Source organism: Panthera onca, chromosome F2, assembly GCF_046562875.1.
Source record: "Panthera onca isolate mPanOnc1 chromosome F2, mPanOnc1 haplotype 2, whole genome shotgun sequence".
NCBI classification, from domain to species: domain Eukaryota; kingdom Metazoa; phylum Chordata; class Mammalia; order Carnivora; family Felidae; genus Panthera; species Panthera onca.
In genome coordinates, this window is record NC_138356.1 from 37276601 (window position 1) to 37303417 (window position 26817).

Genomic DNA, 26817 nt, shown 5'->3' on the forward strand with positions numbered 1-26817 from the left:
GCAGGGTTTCAAGCCCCACCCATTCTTGTTGAATCAGAAGATTCCCAGGTGATTCACATATGCAATAAGGTTCGAGAAGCACTACGTTAGAGAACATACAGAAACCTTCGAGGCTTCTTTTCTGCCAGATGATTGTAAATGTCCAGAATTTCATAATTAAATCCTACTAGCTTAGTATAACAGAGCACAGAACTAAAGGCTATCTTGGTGGCTTCAAAGACTTAATGTCATATAATATACATGACATTACAATCCAAGACGATGACTCAGACACAAAGGAGAGTAAAACATGTTAAATGCTTAGTACTATTGCAGTAGGGGATCATGAATAATCAGATGTTGTTCTCAGTAAAAGGTACCCGTTTTATAGCCCTGTACAAGTGTGCATAAACAACATACATATTTCCCTAGTCTTTATTTGGATGTCTGACTAGTTAGAGAAGTTAGACATGTATAACCAGCTTAGTCATAACAATCATGTTCAGAAAACAGTCTCTAGACTTCCACCTAATTCCTCCTCTACGAAAGACCTCCCGTGAGCTGGTAGGAGTCCAAATTCTTGTGGTGCCTTTGTGAATCACTTTGCTTGATTCATATATGTATCTTCATGTAATGGCTTTTAATAATAAGGGATATTTGGAGATGAAAAGATTAGAGTAACCGAGCCCATTCCGTTGGTAGGTTGCCATTTTTTATAAGGATTTACTTTACTGGTATACCATGTTTTCATTACTGGTTTTTTTGTATTCTTTTTGGCTTAGATTCTGAGTCCTGTATTCATGAAAAATCAAATGAAGTCCTTCAGCTATGATGCTTTGTAATTAGGAAGCACAGTGTGAATGCTTGTTATCATTCTCCAGTCACACACCTGCCTAGTGGGTAAAGGGTAGAATTCAGTCCATAATTTGGTGATCCAGGCTTTATTGTCAAGTAAGTTGACTGAAAGATTATAGTTTTGATTGACTAGAAAACTACTCTGCTCTTTTTGAAATAACTATTCAAAAAATTATTCAAAAATTATGGGAAACACATAGGGTGTTAAAAATGCAGAATTTGCATCAACCTTTAAGAAATTTTGTAAATGGGGGACCTGGGGGCTGAGTCAGTTAAGTGGCTGACATCAGCCCAGGTCATGATCTCACAGTTCATGGATGCAAGCCCACATTGGGCTCCCTGCTGACAGCTCAGAGACTGGAGCCTGCTTCAGATTCTGTGTCTTCCTCTTTCTCTGCCCCTATCCCTCTCATGCTCTGTCTCTCAAAAACAAACAAAAGTTGGGGCGCCTGGGTGGCTCAGTCAGTTAAGCGTCCGACTTCAGCTCAGGTCACGATCTCGCGGTCCGTGGGTTCGAGCCCCACGTCGGGCTCTGGGCTGATGGCTCGGAGCCTGGAGCCTGCTTCCGATTCTGTGCCTCCCTCTCTCTCTGCCCCTCCCCCATTCATGCTCTGTCTCTGTCTCAAAAATAAATAAAGGCTAAAAAAAAAAAGTTTTAAAAAACAAACAAAAGTTAAAAAAAAATTTTTTTTAAAGAAAAAATTTCATAAAGAACCAATGGCACCTGGGTGGCTCGTTCGGTTAAGCATCTGACTCTTGATTTTGGCTCAGGTCATAATCTCAGGGTTCATGAGATTGAGCCCCATGTCAGGATCTGTGGTGACAGCACAGGCCCCTCTTGGGATTCTCTCTCTGCCCCTCCCCTAATTGCACACCCATGCGTGCGCGCTCTCTCTCTCTCTCTCTCTCTCTCAAAATAAATAAATAAACATTTTTTTTTTTTTTTAAAGAAATGTTGTGGGGCACCTGAGTGGCTCAGTCGGTTAAGCGTCTGGCTTCGGCTCAGGTCATGATCTCACGGTTTGTGAGTTTGAGCCCTGCGTTGGGCTCTGTGCTGACAGCTCAGAGCCTGGAGCCTGCTTCATATTCTGTGTCTCCCTCTCTCTCTGCCCCTCCCCCACTCATGCTCTGTCTCTGTGTCTCTCAAAAATAAATAAACATTAAAAAATTTTTTCTAAGAAAAATAGAAATTTTGTAAAGAAACAGAAGTATGATTCTCTTTACAAGGAAACATAGGAGCTTCCTTACTCACTAATAATTTGACCCTCTGTGATAGGCATTGGAGAGAGGACCTGTAAGGGGTAAGCCAGCACCAAAATTCCAATATATAACTCCTTTCAAATCCAGAGAGGGAAAGAATTGAGGCAACATCTTTTTACCATCGTTCTGTCTTTGAGAGTGAGAAAAGCAATTACAGAACATGAGGTATTAGAGACATGACATGAGGCCTTCTTGGAGAGGTTTAAGACATCTCTACCTCAAAAGAAGAACAATCTAATTCAGGAGATGCCAGGACACCATTCCAAGAAATAAGGACTCTCAATCAGTGCACATTGCAGGAGAGAGAGCTAAAAGGTTCTCAGCAGCCCCACCAAAAGCAGTTTTCCTGCAGGCACAGACCATAAAGGCATGAACTTTAAGGATATTAGTGTTTATTAATCTTGCTATTTCTGGTATCTTATTTGGCAAATAACGCATACTTAACGAATAAGGAAAAGACTCAAGACATTAAGACCTAAGATCACAGTAGATGCAAGTAAATTAAAAAGTTAAAAATTTTTAAAAGATGAAAGTGAAAGAAAATAGTACTGCTTTACAACAAAATAGCAGATGTATTTAGTAAGGATACCTAAAGGGTACACACAATCATTTGTTTTATCTTGTCCTACTTTATTCTTCCATGTTTATGCCTAGCAAATATTTTAAACAGTTAAATACACATACTATGTATGTTTCATGTTCAGAGAAAAATATATTGATATTGATTGGGTAATTACTGATATTAACGTAAAATGCTACCAATGGCTATCTTGTAGGAGGTAGAAGGATTGATACTTTGAGAATTGGGGAGGGCTTTGGTTTATTCACATCTGTTGAATTTGTATGTACAAATATGACTTTTTATTGGAAGGAAACCTCCACTCCCTAGCTTCATGTATTTAAGTAAATACACTATACTACAATTCCTTGCATCTCTCCCTCTCTGGCAGGCTCCTTCCTAAGTATTATTAGATAGGTGAATTAGAACAAGACAGTGAGACAGTTCTCGGGCCCTTTCTCAATCTTTTCAGAGCTGGTCTGTCAACCAGAAGCATGTATTTCTTTATTGTCTCTGCTGCCTGTGGCACCCTGCTTTACACCCATTCCCCCACAAACAGAAGAAAAAAACATATGGGAGAGCAAGGATTCTGCCTGTCTTATTCACCACTGTGTCTCCAGCATCTAGAACACCATCAGCACTCACAGAGTGCACACTAAATAAATACTTTTTTGACTAGGTCAGCAAATTCCTCTACTCTTTACTATGCGGTGAATTGCCTGCCCTGCGAGAGAGGCTGGCAACTGTCCAGCAGTGCTGAAGACGAGCCCGCTCACCGAATTCAGAGATGAACTTGAAAAGTCTGCTACGGCTGCACCAAGCCTTGTGTTTGTGTTCGATCCCTTGCTGCTTAGCAGGACAGTTGCCATGTGATACCTACCTGCTGACCACTGAGCTCAACTCTTACTTGACTCCAAGTTCAAGAGGAGAGGAAAGATATTGTTTGGTAGGTATACTCAAATCACAATACTTTTATCATGAAAACTTTTGCTTTGAAAAGCTATATAGCTTTTGCTTTGAAAAGCTATTAGGGAGCTATATTACTTTTTAAAAGCAATGTCAACTACACTGTGTGCTTCTACAACTCTCTAACATGCATGAGTAAAGAGCCTGTGTCCAATAAGCAAATATACACGTCACTAAATGCACTGTGGAAAGGGGGCCCATGAGGAATGAGAGCACCACCCCTTCTCGCTTACCCCTCCAGGCTCTCAGAGTATCCGTGGTCCAATAAAACATCCTGACCCTGAGACGGCAGGTGTGAAAGGATACTGGGTTAACGGAAAGGAACACTAAGCTCCACCTAAAAGGCCAACATACTTTTTTGCTTTTTCTGTGTTCTCACAAAGCCAATGACTCTCCAGCATATTTCAGAGGATCAGAGACCTCCACATGTATCTTTGTAAGGCCACTTGCCCAATCTGGAACTACCCACTAAGGACCAATGGGGCAGAGTTGAGCTTCTCTAGGCTTTTTACAAATGCCTCCTAGACTGGGTTGCAGAAGTCTGGGGTCAGCTGCTGTAAATACATGCTTACCAATTAATAACCAGCTCTACACAATGCCTTGCAAAACTACAGCTGCTAAGTGGCCACACATACACATATTTATTTGTTTAGGCCACTGCTGACCTTGAAGATTGTTCATACACTTAAAAAGACAGAGAGGGTAGGGCACAAACACTTTTGAGGATGTTTTGGAAGTTTCTTACAAAACTAAACATACTCTTACCATATGATCCAGCAATCGAGCTCCTTGATATTTACCCAAAGGAGCTGAAACGTTTTGTCTACACAAAAATCTGCACATGGATTTTTATAGCAGTTTTACTCACAATTTCCAACATTTGAAAGCAATCAAGATGTCCTTCAGTAGGTGAATGGATAAAAAAACAAAAAACAAAAACAAAAAACTGCGGTATATCCAGGCAATAGAATATTATTCAGCTAAAAGGAAATGAACTATAAAGCCATGAAAAGACATGGAGGAAACTGTAATTCATATTATTAAGTAAAAGAAGGTAATCTAAAATTACATATTATATGATTCCAACTGTATTATTTCTGGAAAAGGCAAAACTATGGAGACAGTAAAAGATCAGTGGTTACCATGGTGGGGATCATGGGTGGGAGTAAGAAGAACAGATGACTTTTTTGTAATGTTTATTTATATTTGAGAGAGAGAGAGAGAGAGAGTGCTCAAGCAGGGGAGGGGCAGAGAGAGAGAGAGAGAGAGAGAGAGAGATGGAGACAGAAACTGAAACAGGCTCCAGGTTCCAAGCTGTCAGCACAGAGCCCGATGTGGGGCTCGAATTCATGAGCCACATAGCACAGAGCAGCGAAACTATTTAGAGCAGTGAAACTATTCTGCAGGATACCATAAACAGTGGATATATGCCATAATATATTTGTCCAAACCTATAGAATGTACACCACCAAGAATGAACTTCAATGTATGGATTCTGCGTGATTATGTACATTTATCAGTTGTAATGAATGTACCACTCTGGTGAGGGATACTGATAATGGGTGAGATTATGCATGTGTTGGGGCAGAGATATATGGGAAATCTCTGTACCTTTCCCTTAATTTTGCTATGAACCTGCAATTGCTCTAAAAATTAAGTCAAGAAATGAAGGAAGGAAGGAAGGAAGAAATGAAGGAAGGAAGGAAGGAAGGAAGGAAGGAAGGAAAGAAGGAAGGAAGGAAGGAAGGAAGGAAGGAAGGAAGGAAGGAAGGTAGGTCATATTCTTCAAGAAAATAATAAGTGAAAGAGAGGTACATTCCTGTCAGGGAATTATTGGCACTATTTTCCCTTCTACTTAGTGTTCTAAGGCAGCAGGGCCATATATTGCAAAAAACATTCAAACCAACAGAAATGTCAAGACGAGAGAACGGATGTGCTGAAATAGGGCAGGGGTGCTAAATATACCTCCTTCCTTTCCCTGCTGGTTCAAGACACTTCTGTCTTCTTGCCAGATCTTAGCACGCAGGTTGGATTCATACCCTTCCCAAATCTTAAAGCCTAGAAATACATCTTCCAACAAAATCTTAACTCGCGACAAAATAACTACAGTCAAGCAAGTTGGAAGTGGCATAGAATGCATTTCAAGTTGGATATTGGCTGAACATTAAAATCAATAGTTTAAAGGCCCAGAATAATTTTTATCAGTTAAGACTTGGCTATAACTTGAGAGTCATTCATTAACTTATTAAATTCTTAACATTTCAGAGACTATAAAAGCAATACAGCCTGGCTATATATTTCAATTAACATTCAGAGCACTTACCACCACATAGGGTCAAAACATTTTTAAGAGATTGATAAAATGCCTGTGTTGCCTGCTAGAGCAGAGGAGGAAACAAAGCAAGGGGGGAAAAAAGACAAAAACAAAACTGTAAAACAAAACCAGAACTCCAATCACTTGCTATGCTTCTAGATAACAGACCTCCCTCAAGATTCTTGTAGAATTCTTAGTTGATCTGAGTCCCTTGATACATGGTGCCCCTACAGAAAATGTTTAAGTGAGACATCTGTTCATTCTATATATGCCACTGAATGCCTTCCACATATTCTCTCTTGAAACTCAGAGAACAAGTCACAGAGTCTCCCTCAGGGACAAGACTGCCAACTAGGCCAACTTCCTGAGGAGACGTTTATTTTTAACTTGATGGAAACATTGTAAAGGGAGACTTATTTTGTTGTTTTTTATTTGTTTGTTTTGAGGAGACACCTAAGATAGCAAGAAATTGCCTTAGAATTCAAAGTCAAGGCTAGACTTTGTCAGACAGAACAGGAATCTGCCCAGTTCTCTGCTTACTGGCTGCCTAGCATGGGGAAGTAACATTAACTCAACACTATTTAGTAAGGCATTGTTCTACGTGTTTTGCTTGGATTAACCCACCTAACCCTCAAAAAGATCTCATGAGATGGGACCCTATAAGATGAAGTAACAGAAAGAATAAGTAACATGCTTAAGATCAGGATCACAGAGGTGACAAAATAAAGAATGGAGATTAAACCCAGGTAGCCCTGTGGCTAGAGACTATACTCTCAACCACTTCATTGGTGGTTTTTAAAATTTTTAAATATAGCCTACTACAAGAAATATTTTTACTATAACCCACAGAAAGTAAGAAATATGTTCTATAATACAAGCCAGTACTTGCACATACATATGTGTGTATTAGATATATAAATATATATATAACCATTCTTTTATGAAAACCATTTTCATATTTTATGAAACCATTCTTACTCTTACTTCATGTGATGCATTGATATTTTCTACTGTATTTTATTTTTTAGAGCTGCTGATCACTCACCACCAAACCAATTTCAGGATCCACTGCATGTCATAACCTGAAGTTTGAAAAACAAGGCACTACCTTTTTTTTTTTACCACCATATGTGTGCAGAACATTTAGCACAAGGCCTAGTACATACTGTATGCTCGACACATGGTAGTAATTTTTATTTAACTTGTAAGCTAGCTGTAATCCTAGGAGGCAGAGACACTGAGGGGAAAACCATGACTGGGCTTCAGTGAGTATCTATCCCTGGCAGTGAGATAGGGAATTTCCCCAGTATTTTTAACTTGCTCTGTAATGGAAGTCCACATTGGCAAGAGAGCTGACTGGTGGCCAACCCTGGGTTTCCTCTTCTCCACTAGAAAGGGTAATTTACATTTTGCTATGCCTTTCTGCTGGAACCCGCAGTAAACCTAAGTCACTGATCTATGTTTACATCCAGCACTATTCTGGACGCTAGGGGCTGCACAAAATTGGTCTTCGTAAAGGAGTCTAGCTGAGAAGATGCATTCACTTCCTACTGATGCTTTATAAATTACCACGTAGTGGCTGAAAGCAACACAATTTGATAACCTTCCAGTTCTAGAGGTCAGAAATCTGAACTGGGTCTCACCATGCTGAAAACAAGGTGTTGACAGGGCTATTCGTCTCTGGAGTCTCTAGGGGAGAATCTATTTCCATACATTTTCTAGCTCCTTTTTAGAGGCTATTTATATTCCTTGGCTCCTAGCCCCTGGCCCCCTACACCACCTTAAAGCCTGCAATAGCAGGCTGAAACTTCACATCAAACCACTCTGACTTTGACAATGGCTTGTTATCTCATCTCCTTCTCTGAATCTTCTGCCTTCTTCTACCTTTTAAGGACCCTACCGATTGATTACATTGGATCCACCTAAATAATCCAGAATAATCTCTCTATTGCCATGCAAGGTAAATTTCAGAGGTTCTGGAGATTAGGATGTGGACATTTGGAGGAGTAGGAGGGGCAACTACTGCCTCACTTGGGAGACAAACTACCTACAGCAAGATATAACAACAACATAATGACACATAATGTTTATTGAGCATTTACTAGGCATTGTGCTGAGTGATTGACTTGTCTTGGCTCATTTCCTTGTAGAGAAACCTGAGACTCCAAGAGATAATGCAAATTGACTCAATTCGTACAGGTAATGTCAAACTCTGACTGACTTCAAACACCATGCTATTAACCCCTTCCCTACATATAACTAAATATTAAATATGTATATGTTTAGTGGTTAGCAACCTCTCCCCATCATGAACTCTTTTTACTCTTTTCCCCCCCAGGGACCTTATTTTGGAAGATTTTGTATATTAAATGTTTTCTTCATTAATCAAAGACAATTGATGTTACTTGTAACATCTGATAGCTCTGAGCTAATCTCTTTGCCTCTTTTTGGATTCATATAGTTCCAGACAAAATAATGCAACACAGTATTTGTTTAATATGTTTTGGCATCATTTTGGAATACTGAAGATGGGAACTCAAATAACCCTCTTTGTAGATGCCTAGGAGTTCAGAGAAGAAGGAAATCAATGGGGATGAAGAGCTGCCAGAAGAAATGGGGTCTGACTTAAGTCTCCAAGAAGCAGAAATTTCACAGACAGAGAATGGAGAATATGAATGATACCTAGGAAATGGGGAAAAGTCCATGTAAAGATGAGATGTAGGCAGCTTGTTAGGGCGAACTGGAAAAAGAGACTAAAGGAGAATGTATAAAGCACCGATGCTTTGAAAGACATGTAAATAAGGAAAAATTTAACCAGGCAGGAAAATGCAGAGGCTGAAAAGCTTCTGAGCAGTAGCAATTCCTGGGCTTAGAGAGGTTAATCGGTTAGAACAAAGAACAAGAAAGAAGGAATTAAGAAACTGGCAATTGTATTTTAATTTACCTTTCAGGAGGGATATTGGATGGCTGGAAGGCATGGAAGGGGGTGGGGACTAAGTTTTCATATATCCCCTTTTGATTCTTCTAAATTTGTATATAATACACAAGTATTAGCTAGCAAAACACACACACACACACACATATATGTACACACACATACAGTATGTGTATAATCTATATCTGAAATGTATTGATATGGGTATATAAGAGCATCTTTACAGACTCAAAGTGCCATACAGTAAAACCAGGCTTCTACTCTCAGTACACTAAAGAGCTCAGGATAAACCACTTGTCATTCTGCCCCTCCCCGCCCCTGAGTAAAACTACTTCAGCAATTTTCTCATTGGCTTAACAAATTGCTCCTTTTTTGTTTTTGTTTTTGTTCTTGTTTTTTAGGGGTTTTTTTGTTTGTTTACCAACCTCATTCTAAGCACCAACTCAAGGTTGGGCTAGTGCCCAGGTATTTTGCATTACTTTTACATGTTTGCCCAACATGCATGAGAACCTACTTCAGAACTGACTCAGAAATCTCACAGGATCATGTCATTTACCCCCACGATCCATGATCAGTAATAGAGTCATAAGGTCTACACATTCTGACCTGCCTCAAAGATAGTGCCTGCCAGCTGGCCTCATGCTCACACCTTAGGCTCCACTTCATCAACAGTGGATTGGCATCAATACTTGTCTATTAAATTACTATGCAATTTAGGGGTACCTGGATGGCTCGCTCAGTCGGTTAAGGGTCCTAGTTCAGCTCAGGTCATGATCTCACGGCTTGTGGGTTTGAGCCCCACATCAGGCTCTGTGCTGACAGCTGAGAGCCTGGAGCCTGCTTTGGATTGTGTCTCTGAAAGGGCGGGCCTATGCAGGCCGACTCCATCTTGTTCTGTGTCCTTCACCTTGACCACACCTCCTCCCCTTGAGTAACCCCCCCCCCCCTCACCTGCCTAACAGGACTCGGACCCTTCCCCAGCCAATCGGCTGAGGCCATAGCCATTACCTCACCAACTGCCCCTAGGCCCCAATAAAACCTTTGTCCTTTTGAAACTCGCTCTCTCTCCCCGGTATCTCACCGCTGCGTCGGTGCAGGTAGGGGATTGAGCTCGAGCTAGCTCGAATAAAGGCTCTTTTGCTTTTACATCGGACTCGGCTCCCTGGCGGTATTTGGGGATCACGAATTCTGGGCATAACATCTCCCTCCCTCTCTGCCCCTTCCCCGCTCGCGCTCTTGTCTCTATCTCTCTCAAAAATAAAAATAAACATTAAATAACTAAATTACTATGCAATTGAAAGGAATTTTTTTATTGCATAGATCAACAGGTACCCTACTGTGATCTTGTTTTAAAGAGCTAATGAAATAACTCCACCACTGTTTTTGTGGGAAGATATCGAACCTTTGCACTTTATGAATAACCCATGCTTTCTTGGAGTATTGGAAGGCTCAATAGTCAAAGCAAGCACCCTATGATGCTGAGGCAGCCAACCTGCCGCATTAGTGCTACAAGCAGTAATGAAGGCATCTGAAGGCTTTGGAACACTTTAAATGTTTGGGGACTTAGGCAAAGAGTTGCATTAGAAAACAATTCCTTAATCAGGTTGTGACTTACCTGCACTCAAAGCCATTGTATTAATCTCTTGCTAAGAGCTTAGATATTACACAGGAGATTGTATAAACAAAAGACTTACAGCAGGCATAGGAGAGGTAATAAACCAAAATTGACTGGCACAGCTAGATCCCAAAGCCAGTTGGGTTACCCTCTGCACATTTTACCAACTTCCATCTGTAAGAGTACATGCTTTATTGTGTGAATGAAAGTGTTACATCAATTACCTAATCCCCCTGCCTTATGTTAGTCAGTGCAGAAACCTTTATTGAGGTCCCCACAGAAGAGAAATTTTAGAAACTATGTTAACAGGAAAAGACACAAGGGTGAATAATTGCTAAGGCTCTAAGAACTGTTGTCTCTTCTCTTGGAACTCCTTGAAGGCCGGAAATACTGTGTTTTTCTATATGTGCCTAGCACAGCGCTTGCCTTCAAATGACACTAAACTAGAATAAAGAAAATCTTAAAGCAGAGGCATGATTCAAAACTAAAGTAAATGTGTCACAATTCAGGAAGCACTTCCACATCTCTTACCTCATTCATTCCTCTCCTAACCCTTATGAATGAGGACAGCAAGTTCAGTAAGGACAGGCAATGTGGATACTAAAATAGAGACTGAGCTTGAAATTGAGCACAATACTATTAACATGTTTTTATATGTGTGATTAAGGTCACACACACATTATACGGAATTAGAGCCTGTGACCATCCACCCATATATATAGATATTACAAACTCATATTATGGAACTCAACTCTTAAAACATTTTATTGTCCCAGAGTATAGTAGAGTACCGACTTGACTCACTATGGTTTTTGCTCCCTTGCATCCTGCAGGCCTATGAGTGGTCCTGAAAGGCATGGTTTTCACTCTTGAACTTTGTAGTCCTCTCTTAATGTACAAAAAGTTTCTGGGAACAGCTTTTCTCCTATCTATAATACCAAAAAATGGTTCCTTCCTTTGAACTGCACCTTCAGATCACCTCTTGACATGTTTTCCCAATCATTTATACTCCACAAAATAATAGTGATTCAATTTGTCATTCATTACCTATCTAGCAACCTCCATGTTTTAGCTTGAATATTACTGAATTTCCTGAAGTATTTCTTTTTTTTTTTAAGTTTTTAAATGTTTATTTATTTTTGAGAGAGAGAGACAGAGACAGAGAATGAGCAGGGGAGGGGCAGAGAAAGAGGGAGACACAGAATCCCAAGCAGGCTCCAGGCCTAAATCTGCTGGGAGGAATAAGCTTAAGTCAATATCTAATTATGCTTAAAGTAAAGTATCTTCCATCCAATGTTTTCAGCTGTACATGGTTTATTTTTTAATAGTTAATAAAATTTTAATTTTCTAAGTAGTTGACAGAAAATACTACTGCACTGGATACAGTCTAGAGTTTAGATAATTATTGGAATACTGGCTGCAAAGATTTTTTTTAAATCTGGTACTTTTTTCATAACTTTACCTCTGCCAACTACAAGGATTTTTAAATGTGAACTTATAACTTTGAATAGACAAAAGCCTGAAATGAGCACATCAGATAATTCTGCATGCTTTTAACCAAAGAATTGCAGCCTTTGACTGGCTATAACAACATCTTTCCACAGCTTAAAGTGATAGTAGGTGAGTTATTATCACGTTCATTCATTGTCCTAAGCACTGGTAAACAAAACAGACATGGCCCTTGTCTTCACACATTTGAAACAAGAGCACGACCATATACTATACTTGTGGTGAGCACAGAATAATGTATAAAGAAGTGGAATCACTATGTTGTACATCCAAAACTAATGTATCATGGTGTGTCAACTATACGCAAATAAAAAAAAATTATTTTAAAAAAGAGCATGGCTACATAGGTTTCAAATCACTTTTCAATTTTTCACAAACCAGGCTTAATAGTCATCTTACAAAGTTGCTAATTCCCACTTAAACTAAAACTGGCTAGGTTCTAAATGCTTCATTTTGAAAAGGGAAACAAATATTTATTGGATACGACCTTATACACATAATCCTGATTTGATTCTTGTAACACCTTTAAGAAAGGTTCATTGAAATCACATGTTGCCAAAGAGGTCCTGCACACTGGTCAATGAGGAAGAAGAATTTTAACTCAAAGCCATCGGATTCCAAAAGCCCTTCTTTTTCCTGCTAAAATGAATCAGTTAATGTCAATTATATCCCAAGTCAGAGTTGTTATTATAACGAGAAAGACTTTTTTTTTAAATTTTTTTAACTTTTAATGTTTATTTATTTTTGAGAGAGACAGAGACAGAATGCGAGTGAGTTGGGGCATAGAGAGGGAGCCACAGAATCTGAAGCAGGCTCCAGGCTCCGAGCTGTCAGCCTCGGAGCTGAACTCACGAGCTACAAGATCATGACCTGAGCCGAAGTCAGATGCTCAACTGACTGAGTCACCCAGGCGCCCCAAGAAAGATTTTTAAAGGATAAAAATGGTGACCATAAAGACTTCAGTCATCAGCTTTGTAGGCAACTATGTAGGGAGCCTATTTATCTCTTGGTGTCCCTTATCATATACCAAAGATCCATTCACATCATCGACACTCAATAAATGTTGGATTAAATTGTTAATACGTAAAAAGAAAAAGCAAATTATACTCAATAGAAATGGTTCCATAAATTCTACGTTATTCCTAACAGTAAGCTATTATTAAAGAGATACACCGACATCTTTATAATTGTTAGACTGAACTGTTTTAAAAGTTATTCTTGCTCACATATAAAATAACTCTTCATATAATAGTGTGTTGAGCTTTACCAAATCATTCACACTCCATCTCTCAGTAGTCTAGTACCACTTTGTGAGAGCAGTTGAATAGATTCAGGATACAGCAATATAATTTTCTTGATTCAGATCCAGGCTGTGCCACTTAAGTAATTAACATCTCTGTACCTCAGTTTCCACATCTTTAAAATGAGAATAACAACGGCATCTAATGCTCACAATGCTGTATTAAATGAGTTATTATATATAAATTATTTGGAAAAGTTCCTGACACATAGCAAACATTAAATAAGTGTTCTGTTATGGCTATTGTTCTTGTTTTAGAAATTTGGCACCTGATGTCTACATCCCCATAATCCACAAAGGACTTGAAAGATGAGATCGTGGAGATCATGGCCAAAGTCTCTTCTTCAGGACTTCTGGAGCACCAACACCATAGACAAGACACTAGAGAAGTCACAGGAGTCAGCTCTCTGACTGAAATGCAGATAGTGAGGACTCCTGGCTGGGTATAACTGCTGTATGAACTTATCAAGGTTCTCTGGCCAAAGACCACCACGACCACATCTGCAGTTCTAGAAAGCTGGGTATATTGACTCACTGCAAGGAGAAAGAAATGTGTATCATGGGGAACCATAGGACATCTCAGTAAAAAGATGTTAGAAAAAAACATTATAGAATTTGGCCTTGTGTTAGGTGATTTGTTGGGGTAGGGGGGCAGTATTCAGGAAAACAGTCATCTTCCCCACCTTGGATGCTGTCTGCAAGTGGGGGCTATTGTCTGATTGAGTATCTCAATAATTCTTATCCATGAGAAGAATGAAGTTGAGCTAAAGTAATTAGTAAAAAAAGCAGTGGTCACTCATTATTAACCAGGAAAAGAGGATGTTTACTCTCTTTTGTGGTTTGGACGATGTTCTTATGTCTGTTTAGACATAATCATGAAGTGGTCCTATGTTGGTCTTGCTCCACTGAGTCACAAAGCAGTGTTGTCTGAGGTTGATCTTTAGTGAAAGTGCTTATACTCAACACGAGAACTTTACAGGTTCACTGTGAGTGCCAGGCCAGCTCCCAGTAATAGAGGCTGCCTTTCTCTTTCTCAAAAGAGAGGAGAATGTTTTGCTTGAAGGGCAGGGCTGGCCAGGAAAAGAACAACTATTACTGTTATTATTTACACGTATTGACAGGTTTGTAGTTTATAAAGTCCTTTTATATTCATTGTATAACTTGAGCCTCTCAGAACAATCCTGGGAGATAAGTAGAACCTGGGCCCCCATGCTGCACAACTCCAGGGGGCCCATTCATAATATATTCCATTGACTGGTACCTCTCCAATGTGAAGTGTCCCCTAGAGTTGTGTAATATGAATACATCTGCCCTATTCCTTTTTGCAATTATGAAGACTGAGTCAGAGAAACTTCTTGAGTGTTCTCTATTTCCCAATAAACCCTAGAGTTCTCTCTGGCAACCTGTTCAGCTGCTGTTATTAGATCCTTGATTCAGTCATAGTTTCCATTTCCTCACAATTTCTTCAGCCTGCTCTGTTACAACCTAGACTACACTGGCTACTAAATAAGAAAAGTTCTGCCTTCTGCCCTCTTCCTCTACAACTTTGTGCCTGCCTAAAACAGGATGCTAGAAAGTTTACTGAACTTACAACCAACCTCTTTCACAGTCACTTCCTAGAGGGGGAAAAAAAAAGTGTGTGTGTGTGTTGCCTAAAGAGTTAATATATCATAGTATACGTTGCTTACAATATCAGAATGGCAGATGGAAAACATGATTTTGAGTTCTGAAGAAATTTTAAAAAGCAGAATATCCTGTTAAATTCAGGGGCTGAAATTTTTGAATGCAAACTGAACTGCTAAAAACATATCTTTCCACAGTTCTGAAAACCAGACAAGGAAAATGTCAAAGGAAAATGGAATTTCCCATGAAATGTCCATTTATAGTGAATTTTTGTCCAGCATTGTATTTCTGCAGCTGGGAATTTCCCTCTTGCTATTAAAGTTCTCTCCTGAAACATTATATAAAGTGAAACTGAAAATAGAATACTCTACTGACATATCAAGCAGTTCTCGGAAAGACTACGGGCTCTGATTCAGATTTGTTGAGGAAATCCTGTCACAGTAACTCGCAAGCCCTGTGACTCTGGGCAGTTCATCTAACCTCTCTTTCATTAAGTTACCATGCATGCTTCTCTCCTCTATGACCTGAGAGTACCCTGGACTTCCCTATGAGAACATTTATCACACCCTATGTTCAGGTTTCTGTCCCACTTAGAACACTAGAAGCATCTAGAGGGTAGGGACCATATGTACTTTTTTACCCTTGTACTTCCAGGACCTAACGTTATGGCACATAAAATATTTGTAAAATGTATTTGTTGCCTTAGGGGAAATGAACTGGAGACCTGGAGAATCAGGAAGGTTTACTTTTCTTTTACATACCTCTTTATAAATTTTGAATATTTTACCATACCGACTTGGTACAAGTATTTATTTTTAATGAAAAATAATATTTACATGAAAAGAAAAAAGGGAGAAAATGTTTCTTGCCAACAAATCGTTGGTAAAGGAATAGTAGCCAGTCAGTACTGTTCAGTTGCCTTTCTTGTTTAAGCATGGGATCAAAGTTGGTGATTTTAGGCAAATTATTTCCTCTATATTCTTCTACATAATAAACCATATGTATAATTTGAGGACTAAAATGTAAATTTACGTGGATGTAATTTTTATTTTATTATGAAAAAGTGACAGACCAGCCAGTTCTATCTTAAATCCAGAACATTCCAGTTTGAGGTTAGGTGCAGGAGGACAGTGAGGGGAAAGATGAATTGCACCTTTTGCCTAGTGCTCCAGTCAGCTAATCAGAGCCTTGAAAATATAGTATGACTTTTCCTTCTTTGCCACGGTTCCTTGTGTGTTTGGCTTCTATCAGGACACATTACGGAACAAGATAGCTGAGGCATGATATAGCTACTCTTGAGTCTCTTTTCCAAATATTATGAAATAGCACCAAAATCCCGAACTCCACCCACTAGCAATTTGCACTTTTTAGTAACCAATTTTCCCTGCATGGAATACTTCCAAAGATTTCCATCGCTGATCATCTTACTCTGAATGACCACAATAAACCCTTTAGTCTTTCTAAAGGGTTTCTGTTTCTTTAGCCATACATGTAAGATCATGCTGATGTCAAAAGATTTGAGTCAGAATTTATACACTAATTGAATATTTTCTGCCAAGTCATGCTTTATATTTTCACTTTTAAAAACATAACGATAAAATAAAATGAAGTCTTAACAACATGATCTGTTTCAGTGAGCAAATAAAACAAGCAATTTTCCCAGGCGATAATCTAAAATGTAAAAGATACTTTCTGTATAGCATGATCTAGAGGTTTGTGGGTTTGAGCCCTGCATTGGACTCTGAGCTGGTAGTGCAGAGCCTGCTCTGGATTTTTCTCTCTCTCCATCTCTGCCCCTTCTCCACTTCCACACTCTCTCCTCCCCTCTCTTAAAATAAATAAATAAACTTAAAATAAGATATTTTCTATATAGTAATTTATCTGGTTAACTAATAAAGAGAGGTCTCTAGTAGTCACCTCTAGATTCTGAACTTGTTTTGTTCTGGTCTACGTTTTTGTTGAATTAAAAACACAGAAGGGAATGAACATAGCATCTACTGAAGATATGCCATATACTAACCATTTTGTTTAAAATGGTTATTTTAAACTTCATTAAAGTTTAAATTTAATTAAATTTAATTAAATTAATAAATAAAATTATTTTATTATTAGTTATTATTAAATAAATAAAATTAAAATTAATGTTAAAAACTTCATATTTAAAAAATTTGTTACAGCAATAATTTCACAAAGGGAGAGAATAAGGCTTAAAGAATTTAAACAGGCTACCCAAAGTTACACAGTTCATAAATAAAGAAGCAGAGAACTGAGTCAGATATGTATAATTCCAAACATCACGTTTCCTGGAAAAGATTGCCAATATGGCAAAGTACACATTTAAGAGAATCATGGAAGGGTAGAAGAACTGACCTACAAAGATATGATAAAATATGATTAAATTCAAAAATTGAACATGGGTCTACAAATGAGCTATTACTATACACTTATTAGATAGCCAAAATAAAAAAAATAGAGAAAATACAAAATGCTGGTAAGGATGAAGAAAAATGGAGTCTCTCCTATAGTGCTGGTGTGAATGTTAAATGGCATAGTCACTTGAAAAGGAGTGTGGCAGTTTCTTTAAAAAAACTCAGAAATAAAAATGTATATCCAAACAAGAACCAGTATGTAATTATTCATAGCAGCTTTATTTGTAATAGCTAAAACCTGGAAAAGTGAAAATGTCCTTCAATAGGTGAATGGTTAAAGAACTTTGGTATACCTGTACCATGGAATACTGTTCAGCAATAAAAAATAATCAACTACTGATACAAGAAAAAGTTGGATGGATCTCAAGGGCATTATGCTTAGTGAACAAAGCCAGTCTCAAAATATCACATACATATCAATAACATAACATTTGTGAAATGACAAAATTATATATATGGAAAGCAGATTAGTGGTTACCAGGCTTTAAGGATGGAAGTGTACGGGGAAAGGGAGGTGGGGGGTGGGGGTGGGGGAGGGAGATCTTGTGGTAATGGAATAGTTCTGTATTTTGACTGAGGTGGTGGTACAGGAATCCATGCATGTGATAAAATGACACAGAGCAACATACACACATTGGATGAATGTTAAATTTCTGGGTTTGATATTACATTGTAATTATGTAAGATGTAATCATTGGGGGAAACTGGGTGAAGGATACTGGGGCCACTCTGTATCATCTTTGCCACTCCCTATGGATCTATTTTTATCCCAAATAAAAAAAAAAAAGTCTTTAAAAATTGTACCTGTTAGTGTCCTGGGGCTGCCATAACAACGGACCATAAACTTGGTGGCCCAGACCACAGAAATGTTGTCTCACAGTTCTGGAGGCTAGAAGTCAATATGTTAACAGAGCTGGTTCCTTCTGAGGACTATGAGAAAGAATTTGTTCCAAGACTGTCTTCCTTTGGCATTCCTTGGCTTATATATAGCTTTCTTCCTGGGTCTTCACAATATCTTCACTTTATATATGTCTGTCTGTGTCAAAATTTCCCTGCTTATAAGGGGTCATATTGGATTAGAGCCCATCCTAATGACCTCATCTTAACTGATCAGCTGCAAAGATACTATTTCCAAGTATGGTTACATTCACAGCTACTGGGGGCTAAGACTTCTACATCTTTTGGGGGAATACAATTCAACCCCTAACTCTGTGGTTAAAAGAATCAACTGCACAAATGCAGGAGAGAAAACCTGGCCTAAAGGCAGTTTATATCAAAAAGCAAGCAAAGAAACAAGTTAACAAACAAAACTCTCCAGTTTTAGTTGACCACAGGTCCAACCTAAATTAATAGTTTAATAAGACTGCTTTTAAAAAATAAATATTGTTTTTCATTGGACTAATAGATTCAGATCACAGACAGGCATAGCCACATGCCCCTCTCACCTTTGAAACTTCATATGAAATTTTCTAATCTATATGGATTTTGGAGAATACTGATGAAGTGAAGGAGGTTCATAGGAAAACCACCATGAGTCTGAAAATCAAACTGAGGTAAATGAGATACATTAAGATGCCAAAAACTAAAGATGACAAAACTGTTTTCCAAGTATTCATTTTTTTTAAATCCCTCATATCACCTTAAAAAGTGGTATCCCTTGGGGTGCCTGGGTAGCTCAGTCAGTTAAGCCACCAACTTCAGCCCAGGTCATGATCTCATGGTTCTTGAGTTCAAGTTCTGCATCGGGCTCCTTGCTGACAGCTCAGAGCATGGAGCCTGCTTCGGATTCTGTGTCTCCCTCTCTCTCTGCCCCTCCCCAGCCCACGCTCTGTTCCCTCTCTCTCTCTCTCTCTCTCAAAAATGAAAACAAACAACAAAAAACATTAAAAAAAAAAGTGGCATCCCATTTGTGTTTGTTTAATGAATGACAAAACTCAAATTGTCTAGGTAGAAGAATTAGGGTTATTCAATACAGCATAAACAGCTAATATGAAGACCAGAACTTCGTAAAACTCAATGTTAGAGAATTTTAATAATAGAAACTTACAACTAACGAAAACATCTTGTTCAAAATGTAGTTTATTCCCTACTGCCAGGAAACGCTCAAAAGAAGCCAGACAACTCTTTCCTAGGTGTTGTTTAGAAAGGAGATTGTACTAGTTCAGTGTCTTCCAACTTTTTTCTTTTTTTAAACTTTTCAGCACTTTCACAGAAAGTCATGTTAACTTAACTTTTTAGGAATTTCTAAAAACCATTTCACTTTTCTCTGACTGCTAAATGATAAAGATGCAAGTTTAGATTGAAAAAAGTTTGAGAAAACTATTATCTATATTAACTATACTTATAGGTTGACTTTAATGTTCTTTATTAATAATTCTAGTGTGAGAAATGCTTACTTTTTTCCAATTGAGATGAAAATTTTGTTTAACTTAGCTTAATTACCAGAAAAAGCATCATCTTCAACAATTTTAAAATTACATGTTCAATTTTAGGACTGAGCACAATTAGAATGCTAAATGAGAAACATGATTATGCTCATTAACTGCAAAAACATGTATTTTTCTGACTTCATAATTACAGACTCCATGTCATTACAGAGTTTATCAGGTTTGTTTTTGAGATTTTTGGGGGGGAAGATATACTAAACGTGCCCTAAATGTCAGATTTCCCATGCAAAACTTACTAGGTGCTTTCAGACTGAAAAAAATAGAAAAAAATTATATATGAGATGTTTGAAATTCTTGGATTTAAGTGGTTTATTTTTCAATTTTCCATCTTTTTTCTAATTAAAGAGATATTAGGGATTTAAACTGCTATTTCCTAAAATAGCACTTGCAGTATGAATAACCTTAATTCTCAGTTAATGGCAAAACAATTCTTAATGTGATTTTACAGAATTTTGAACAGATGAATTCAACAGACAGATGTGATACTTGTCTTCTCATCTAATTTGCATAATTTTTTTTTCACTTAGTTGATGTAATTCAGCATCACTATTCTTTAAGTTTTCTGTCTTTAGCCAATTAATTATGGAAATTAATTTAACAATATATATGACTAAGAATACATTTTTAAACCGCATAATGGTGAACACTATCATGAAAGCTAAAGGCGTGTGGTCATGACAAATAAATTGAACCCAAATATTTAGAAGTTTTGCAAGAAAAAGAATCTTAGCATTTAAGATTAAGCACTGAACTCCAGCAATCAACAGGCCAACATTGTAGCATCTATCTCAAAAGAAAATGAAAGCAACTGCGTGGAGGAACAGCACTCTTATTGTTTGTAGGAAAAAAATTGGTACAACCTCAGTGAAGAGAAATTCAACAGAAACCAAAATTACACATAGGTTTAACTCTTTGGTCCAGCAATTCAGCTTCTAGGAATTACATATGTAGATATTTGTGAATGATATTTGTGAAGATTATTTATTGCAACATTATTTGCAATAGCAAATATGTGGGAACAATCTGAGTATTTGCGAAGATTATTTATTGCAGCATTATTTGTAATAGCAAATATGTGGGAACAATCTGAGTATCCACCAATGGGGAATAAATTATGGTATAGACACTAACCATTAAAAACAAAGGATAAGGAAACATCTTATGTATTTTCATGGAAAGATATCCAAGATAAATTGTTAAGTAAAAAACAAGCAAGGTGAACATAGTGTGAAACTAATTACATAAAGTGAGAGACATAATACATATCCACATATATAGTTATTTTATGTTGAAACCTATTAACTTTTTGTTGAAGGATAACGATATACAAAAAAGTGCATGTTCAGTGTAACCCCAAAGAATGTTCATAAAGTGAACACACCCATGTAACTGGCATCTAGAGTCCACGTCCTAGATCCAGAAACAGAACACTACAACCAACCCAGAAGCCTCATTATGCCCCTTCTAGTCACTACCCTTCTCCCTACGAGAGTAGGAGTAGTCATCAGTATCCTGATTTCTAAAAGCACAGATTAGTTTTATTTTTATACTTAACAGAAATGGACTCATACAATCTATTTTGTTTTTTTCATCCAACATTGTATTTGTGTGATTAACTTGTACATTGTTCAATCTCATTGCTGTTTAGTGTTCCACTGCATAAATATGCCACAATTTATTTACCAATCTACTGTTTATGCATATTTAGGTAATTTCCAGTGTGCGCTGTTATAGATAGCACTTCTATGAACACTAGCATTTGTGTGTCCACATAACTAGAAGAGGAACCGCTGAGTCATAGAATCTGCACAGCTGCAATTTTAACAGAAACTGCTCTACAGTTTGCAAAACTGGTTGTACCACTGACACTCGCACTAGCAGTATACGAGTTCCAACTGCTATAAATCTCCACCCACATTTGGTATATTCTATCTTTTTGATTTTAGCTAGTATTTGTATAGCGGTATCACACTGCGGTTTTAACTTATAGTTCCCTGATGACTAACAGTGTTGAAAGTGCCTCAACTCCTTCATTTGCTATTTGCTATTAAGATACTCTCTTTTGTGAGCTGTCTGGGTCTTCTGTCCAGTTTTCCATGGGATTATGTTTTATACTGTTAAATGTTGAACCACATGATTACTTTTTAAAATTTTTTTTAATGTTTATTTATTTTTGAGACAGAGGGAGACAGAGTGCGAGTGGGGGAGGGGCAGAGAGAGAGGGAGACAGAGTCCAAAGCAGGCTCCAGGCTCTGAGCTGTCAGCACAGAGCCCGACGCAGGGCTCGAACCCACGAACCGTGAGATCATGACCCGAGCCAAAGTCGGACGCTTAACCAACAGGCGCATTCCAGGCGCCCCTATGTTACCTATTTTTTAAGCAATGTAACTAAAATATAAATTTTATAGTGTTCTATGCTTCATACTCTCCCCTTCTTGGACATTTGTAAACTACTAGCATTGCAAAAGCTCTGAAGTCTTATTCTTTTTACCATCACTGAACAGTCTGTAGAAATGTTTTTGTATAATTTTTATTTCTCAACAAATTGCTGCCTTTTCACTTGGAGTTTTGTAAGTTCTTTTTCCAATTTTATCACATATTTCATTTATCAAACATCTATAATATAATTTCCCCAAAACTCAAAATTAGATAATCTGTAAGTTCAATTTTTTTAACTAGAGTCTTTCTCTGGGAGTCTGTCATCTCCCGCTCCAACAAAAAATGATTGCTAATTCTGCCATATCCTGGGCTTACCTTCCTTTTCTCTTGATCCTCTTTTCCAGATCCCATGTCTTTCTCTTTGATTTAGTCCCATGTTTTGTTGGAGCACATCCTCCAGTAGCTTTCTTTATTAAAAAAAAAAAAAAAAAAGTCGATGGAAGGAAAGGAAACATTTGTATCCTTGTATATGTGGAAACATTTTTTTATTCTGCCTTTATACTTGATAGTTCGGCTGACTATAGAATCGTAGGTTGGAAGTTACTGTCTTTCAGACTTTGAAGAAATTTCACTTCACTGTGTTTTAACATTACTGTTATTGCTGAAAAATTTAATGTCATCCTAATCCCCATCACTTTATTCTTGTTTCTTCTTTTTGAAAACCTATAGAATCTTCTATTTATTCTCAGGGTTTTGACCTTGTTAATAACGTGCTTACATGTAGGCTTTTTTTTTTTTTTTCATTCACTGTGGGTACTTGGTGGCCCTTTCCATTTGGAGACCCCTGTCCTTTGATCCTGCCAAAATTTCTCGAATTATTATTTTGATCATGTCTTCCCTTCCTATTTTTTGTTCTCTTTTTCTGGAATTCTTAGTTTGTTAACTGACTGGAAAAAAATGAATGAATGAATGCGTGAATGAACGGGAAAAGGTTTCTGAGCACTTTTTGTAGAAAAAAGCACAAAGCATCAGACCATATCTTTAAAGCTAAGCATTTTATTTTAAATGACCGAAATTTTAAAACACGGTGTTTTCAGGTCATGTGGGTGCCTCAGTCTGTTAAGCATCGGACTCTTGTTGATTTCAGCTCAGGTCATGATTTCAAGGTGGTGAGATAGAGTGCCCGGTCCAGGGAGCCTGCTTAGGGTTCTGTCTCTCTCTCCCCCTCTCCCTCTGTCCCTTTCCAGCCTGACCTCTCTCAAGAATCAAAAACAAACAAACAAAAAACAACAACAAAAACACCGTGTTTCATTACAACTTCCCAGTATTGTAGTAACATTGCTACTCTCATCTCAGGCAACACAAAAATACAGGAAACACTGGTTCTCTACAGGCAGAAATCCCCTATCAAGTCAGGTATTCCTTATTACTGTGGCCTTAGAATTCATTAAAAATGACTAGTATGGGACGCCTGGGTGGCTCAGTCGGTTGAATGTCCCACTTCGGCTCAGGTCATCATCTCGGGGTCCATGAGTTCGAGCCCCGCATAGGGCCCTGTGCTGACAGCTCAGAGCCTGGAGCCTGCTTCGGATTCTAGGTCTCCCTCTCTCTCTGCCCCTCCCCCACTCATGCTCTGTCTCTGTCAAAAATAAATTAAAAAAAATAAAAATAAAAAAAATGACTAATATGGGGCCACCTAGGGGCCTCAGTCCGTACAGCATGGGGACTCTTTATTTCTGCTCAGGTCATGATCCCAGGGTCATGCGATTAGGTCCTGAGTGGGCTTCGTGCTGAGAGGGAGGAGCCTGCTTAGGATTCTCTCTTTCTCTCTCCTCCCCCTCTCCCCCTCCCACCTTCCCCTACTTGCTCTCTCTCCAGAAAAATAAAAATAATAATAAAAATAAAGAAGTAAAATGCCTAGTATGGACTTGATATTGTATATAATATTTGCACTCACACTCTACAAGAGCGTCATCCCAGTAGAAAAGGTGTTTCGTTCTAAGGTAAAAAAAGAAAAGATTTCTGGTTGCTTTGGGTTGACATTCAACGTTAATTGCGTTCCTCCCAGATGTGTGAGAAGGAAATTTTTGCAGTCTTACCTGGAATCAGAGGGATTGACTCTTCTCCGTTATTTTTCACCCTCTATGTAGTTATGGACAGCAAAAGAGAGAAAAGTAGGTCCCTGGCAGAAGAGCACGCAACAGGAGCTCAACCCGCGATTTGTTGACCGAGTTCAACCGTGACAAGCTCTCTCACCCACCTGTCCCTCCTGACGCACCTGGAAGCAACACTGGAAGCGAGGGTAGGCAGGTGCATTTACACCCCCACGGGGTTCTCCCCACTCACTGAGGGGCGCCAGGCGGTCACCGCCACGCCTCCTCCCCACCCAAAGCGTTTCCTGTGCAGGCGCGGGGCGGGGGCGAAGAACCCAGGGCCCTCCGACCCACACCCTGCCGCCTGGGGGTGAGAAGAAAAGCTCGTAGAAACGAGATAGAAGGGGCCAGATGGCCGAGGCTAGATCCTCTCCTTGCATTCTTTTGGCTTCTGTAATCTCGTTTGCCTCCTGTGTCCACCACCTGGCCGGAGCACCGGTGATAAGGCTCCCTCCCCTTTTTCTCGGGTCTCTCAACCCCCTACCATCCCAGCCATAAAAGGAGGCCGATGCCAAGGTTCGGGGGCTCAGCCTTTGGAGGTGACTCCGCTGGGAGGGCACACCAGTGGCCAACACACAGTTTTTTGTTGTTGTTGTTGTTGTTCTGATTCCCCGAGTGCGCCTGGCTTGTTTGTCTCTTCCCGGCACCGAGTATTTGCTGCAACATATGGGGTCGGGCCACTCCCCCAAGACGCCATCTCAGAGGAGATTCCTCCCCGGTTTGAGAGCCCACAGGCCCACCGGACGGCAGGCTACTAAAAGGAACTTTTTGCCCTCAGAGAAAACTTTTCCAAACCTGGGAGCTGGGGGAAAAGAAGACAAATAGCCTCTCCGGCTCCCTTCCCCACCCCAACCCCCCGCCCGCGCCCCTGCGGGTGTCGCCCAGAGCGGCTGGGATCCCGGGGCCCGGGGGAGGGGGGGGGGGGAGGGGGGAGCGCCCTCACCCCGCCTCAGTGTCCGCCGCTGACGTCGCCCGAGAAGTTCGGGGAGGGAGGAGCTCGGACCGCCGGGGCTCGGGCGGCTGGCGCGCCTAGGAGGGCCAGGTGGGGCGAGGAAGCTCCTCCTCGACGCGTCGCCGCAGCCCAACTTGACCCCGGCCCCCGGGAAAGTCCGCTCGGGCTCCAAAGAGCAGCGGCTGGCGTGGGCCGCGCGGGCAATGGGCTGCCTCGTGACCTAGTCCCCGGCGGCTGGCAGGGCCCGGCCGCTCCAGCTCGGGCACGGGGGGCGGGTCCCGGCGCCCGAGCGCGGCCGAGGAGCCCCGGAAGCCTCCGAAGCGGCGGGCACACCCAGAGCCGGCCGGCGGCCCTAGCGCCCGCGCCGCGCGCGACCATGAGCCGGGAGGCCATCTGCAGCGCCCTGCCCACCATTCCCTACCACAAGCTCGCCGACCTGCGCTACCTGAGCCGCGGCGCGTCGGGCACCGTGTCGTCCGCCCGCCACGCAGACTGGCGCGTCCAGGTGGCCGTGAAGCACCTGCACATCCACACCCCGGTGCTCGACAGGTAGGGCGCCCGCGCGCAGCCCCGAACCCCGGGCTCTGGAGCCCACACGGCGGTGACACTTGGGGTCGGCCCCACCCCTTCGTCGCCTCTGGGCAGTCCTTCGAGGCTTGGGGCCCCGCGTGGTGGGGAGAACTGTGCTGTGTGGAGGAGCTGCAGCCGTCGCATTCCTCTGCTGCTCACCTCTTCCCTCCACCGCCCTCTCCTCCTTCCCTCTTACTCTGGGCTTCGTTCCTCCCCACACCAAAGTCTGTTCGGCGTGGGTTTGCTCTTGTTCTTGTTTTGTTTGCGGTTTACTACGTGTGGTCGTGAAAGTTTAGATACCAAACTTGACTTGGCTTAGTTTCTCTTCTGACTCCGGCAGGGAGGCCTGTCCCCAGGGGGTGTGGATTATTTGGCTAACAGCAAACCGAATCAGAAGACTATTACATGGTCAGAAATTTTGAATGCCTCTCACATCCTGGAACCATTTACATGCACTGTCTAGGTTTCAGAGGGGAAGGCTAGCATTAGTTTCTATTAACAGGAAAACATTTCAACCCTATACCATTGACCTGTGAGCGAAGGGACTGGTCAGTAGGGTCTAGTCGTTAGTCTTGTGTACTTTCCCTTCCAGTAGGGATATAACTGAGTCCCGCATTCAGTGAGTTAACATCCATGATTGCAACATTCGCCTCACCTCCCGTGTATCTAATGTCAGAATTCATCATGCTAGATGCCTGATTGGTCCGAGGTTGTTAGTATCCAGTGTCAGATAAATTCCTCAGTTTCAGCTCTGCCAAAGTTACTGTACTTTCATCTGCCTGTGGCTTTTCTTTGCTGTGTTGCTATCAGGCTTGGATGGGCCACTCTCACAGTAGATTCGAGACTGTTCCCGCCTTTTGTATATCCTAAACCAGGTCTAGTGATTAATAAGATGTGGTGTCTGTTTCACCGGGGCCTGAGTTCTGTGGGGCAAGTGCTGGGCACAAGTGAGTACGTACATGTAGTCGACTT

General features: G+C 40.2%; 2 protein-coding genes across 7 annotated transcripts in view; one reads left to right on the forward strand and one right to left on the reverse strand.

Moving 5' to 3' along the window:
• Positions 1 to 25381, reverse strand: part of LOC144615080 (uncharacterized) — a 213269-nt gene extending 187888 nt beyond the window's left edge. Inside the window, exons 1-3 of one of the 4 annotated variants that reach the window (XM_078441630.2) lie at positions 25267 to 25381; positions 24128 to 24627; positions 22546 to 22637 (exon numbers count right to left, since the gene is read on the reverse strand). The gene's annotated coding sequence lies outside the window, so the exon portion shown is untranslated. Of the gene's footprint in view, positions 1 to 22545; positions 22638 to 24127; positions 25009 to 25266 lie in introns of those variants that run through there. The other 3 variants (XM_081792292.1, XM_078441631.2, XM_081792293.1) reach the window with 3 other exon arrangements.
• Positions 25310 to 26817, forward strand: part of RIPK2 (receptor interacting serine/threonine kinase 2) — a 57925-nt gene continuing 56417 nt past the window's right edge. For all 3 annotated transcript variants that reach the window (XR_014136612.1, XR_013553472.2, XM_060610865.3), the window contains exon 1: positions 25310 to 25824. Coding sequence is in view for 1 of the 3 variants with exons in the window: in XM_060610865.3 (XP_060466848.1) it covers positions 25652 to 25824 (173 nt within the window). In the remaining 2 variants the exon portion in view is untranslated. The remainder of the gene's footprint in view (positions 25825 to 26817) is intronic.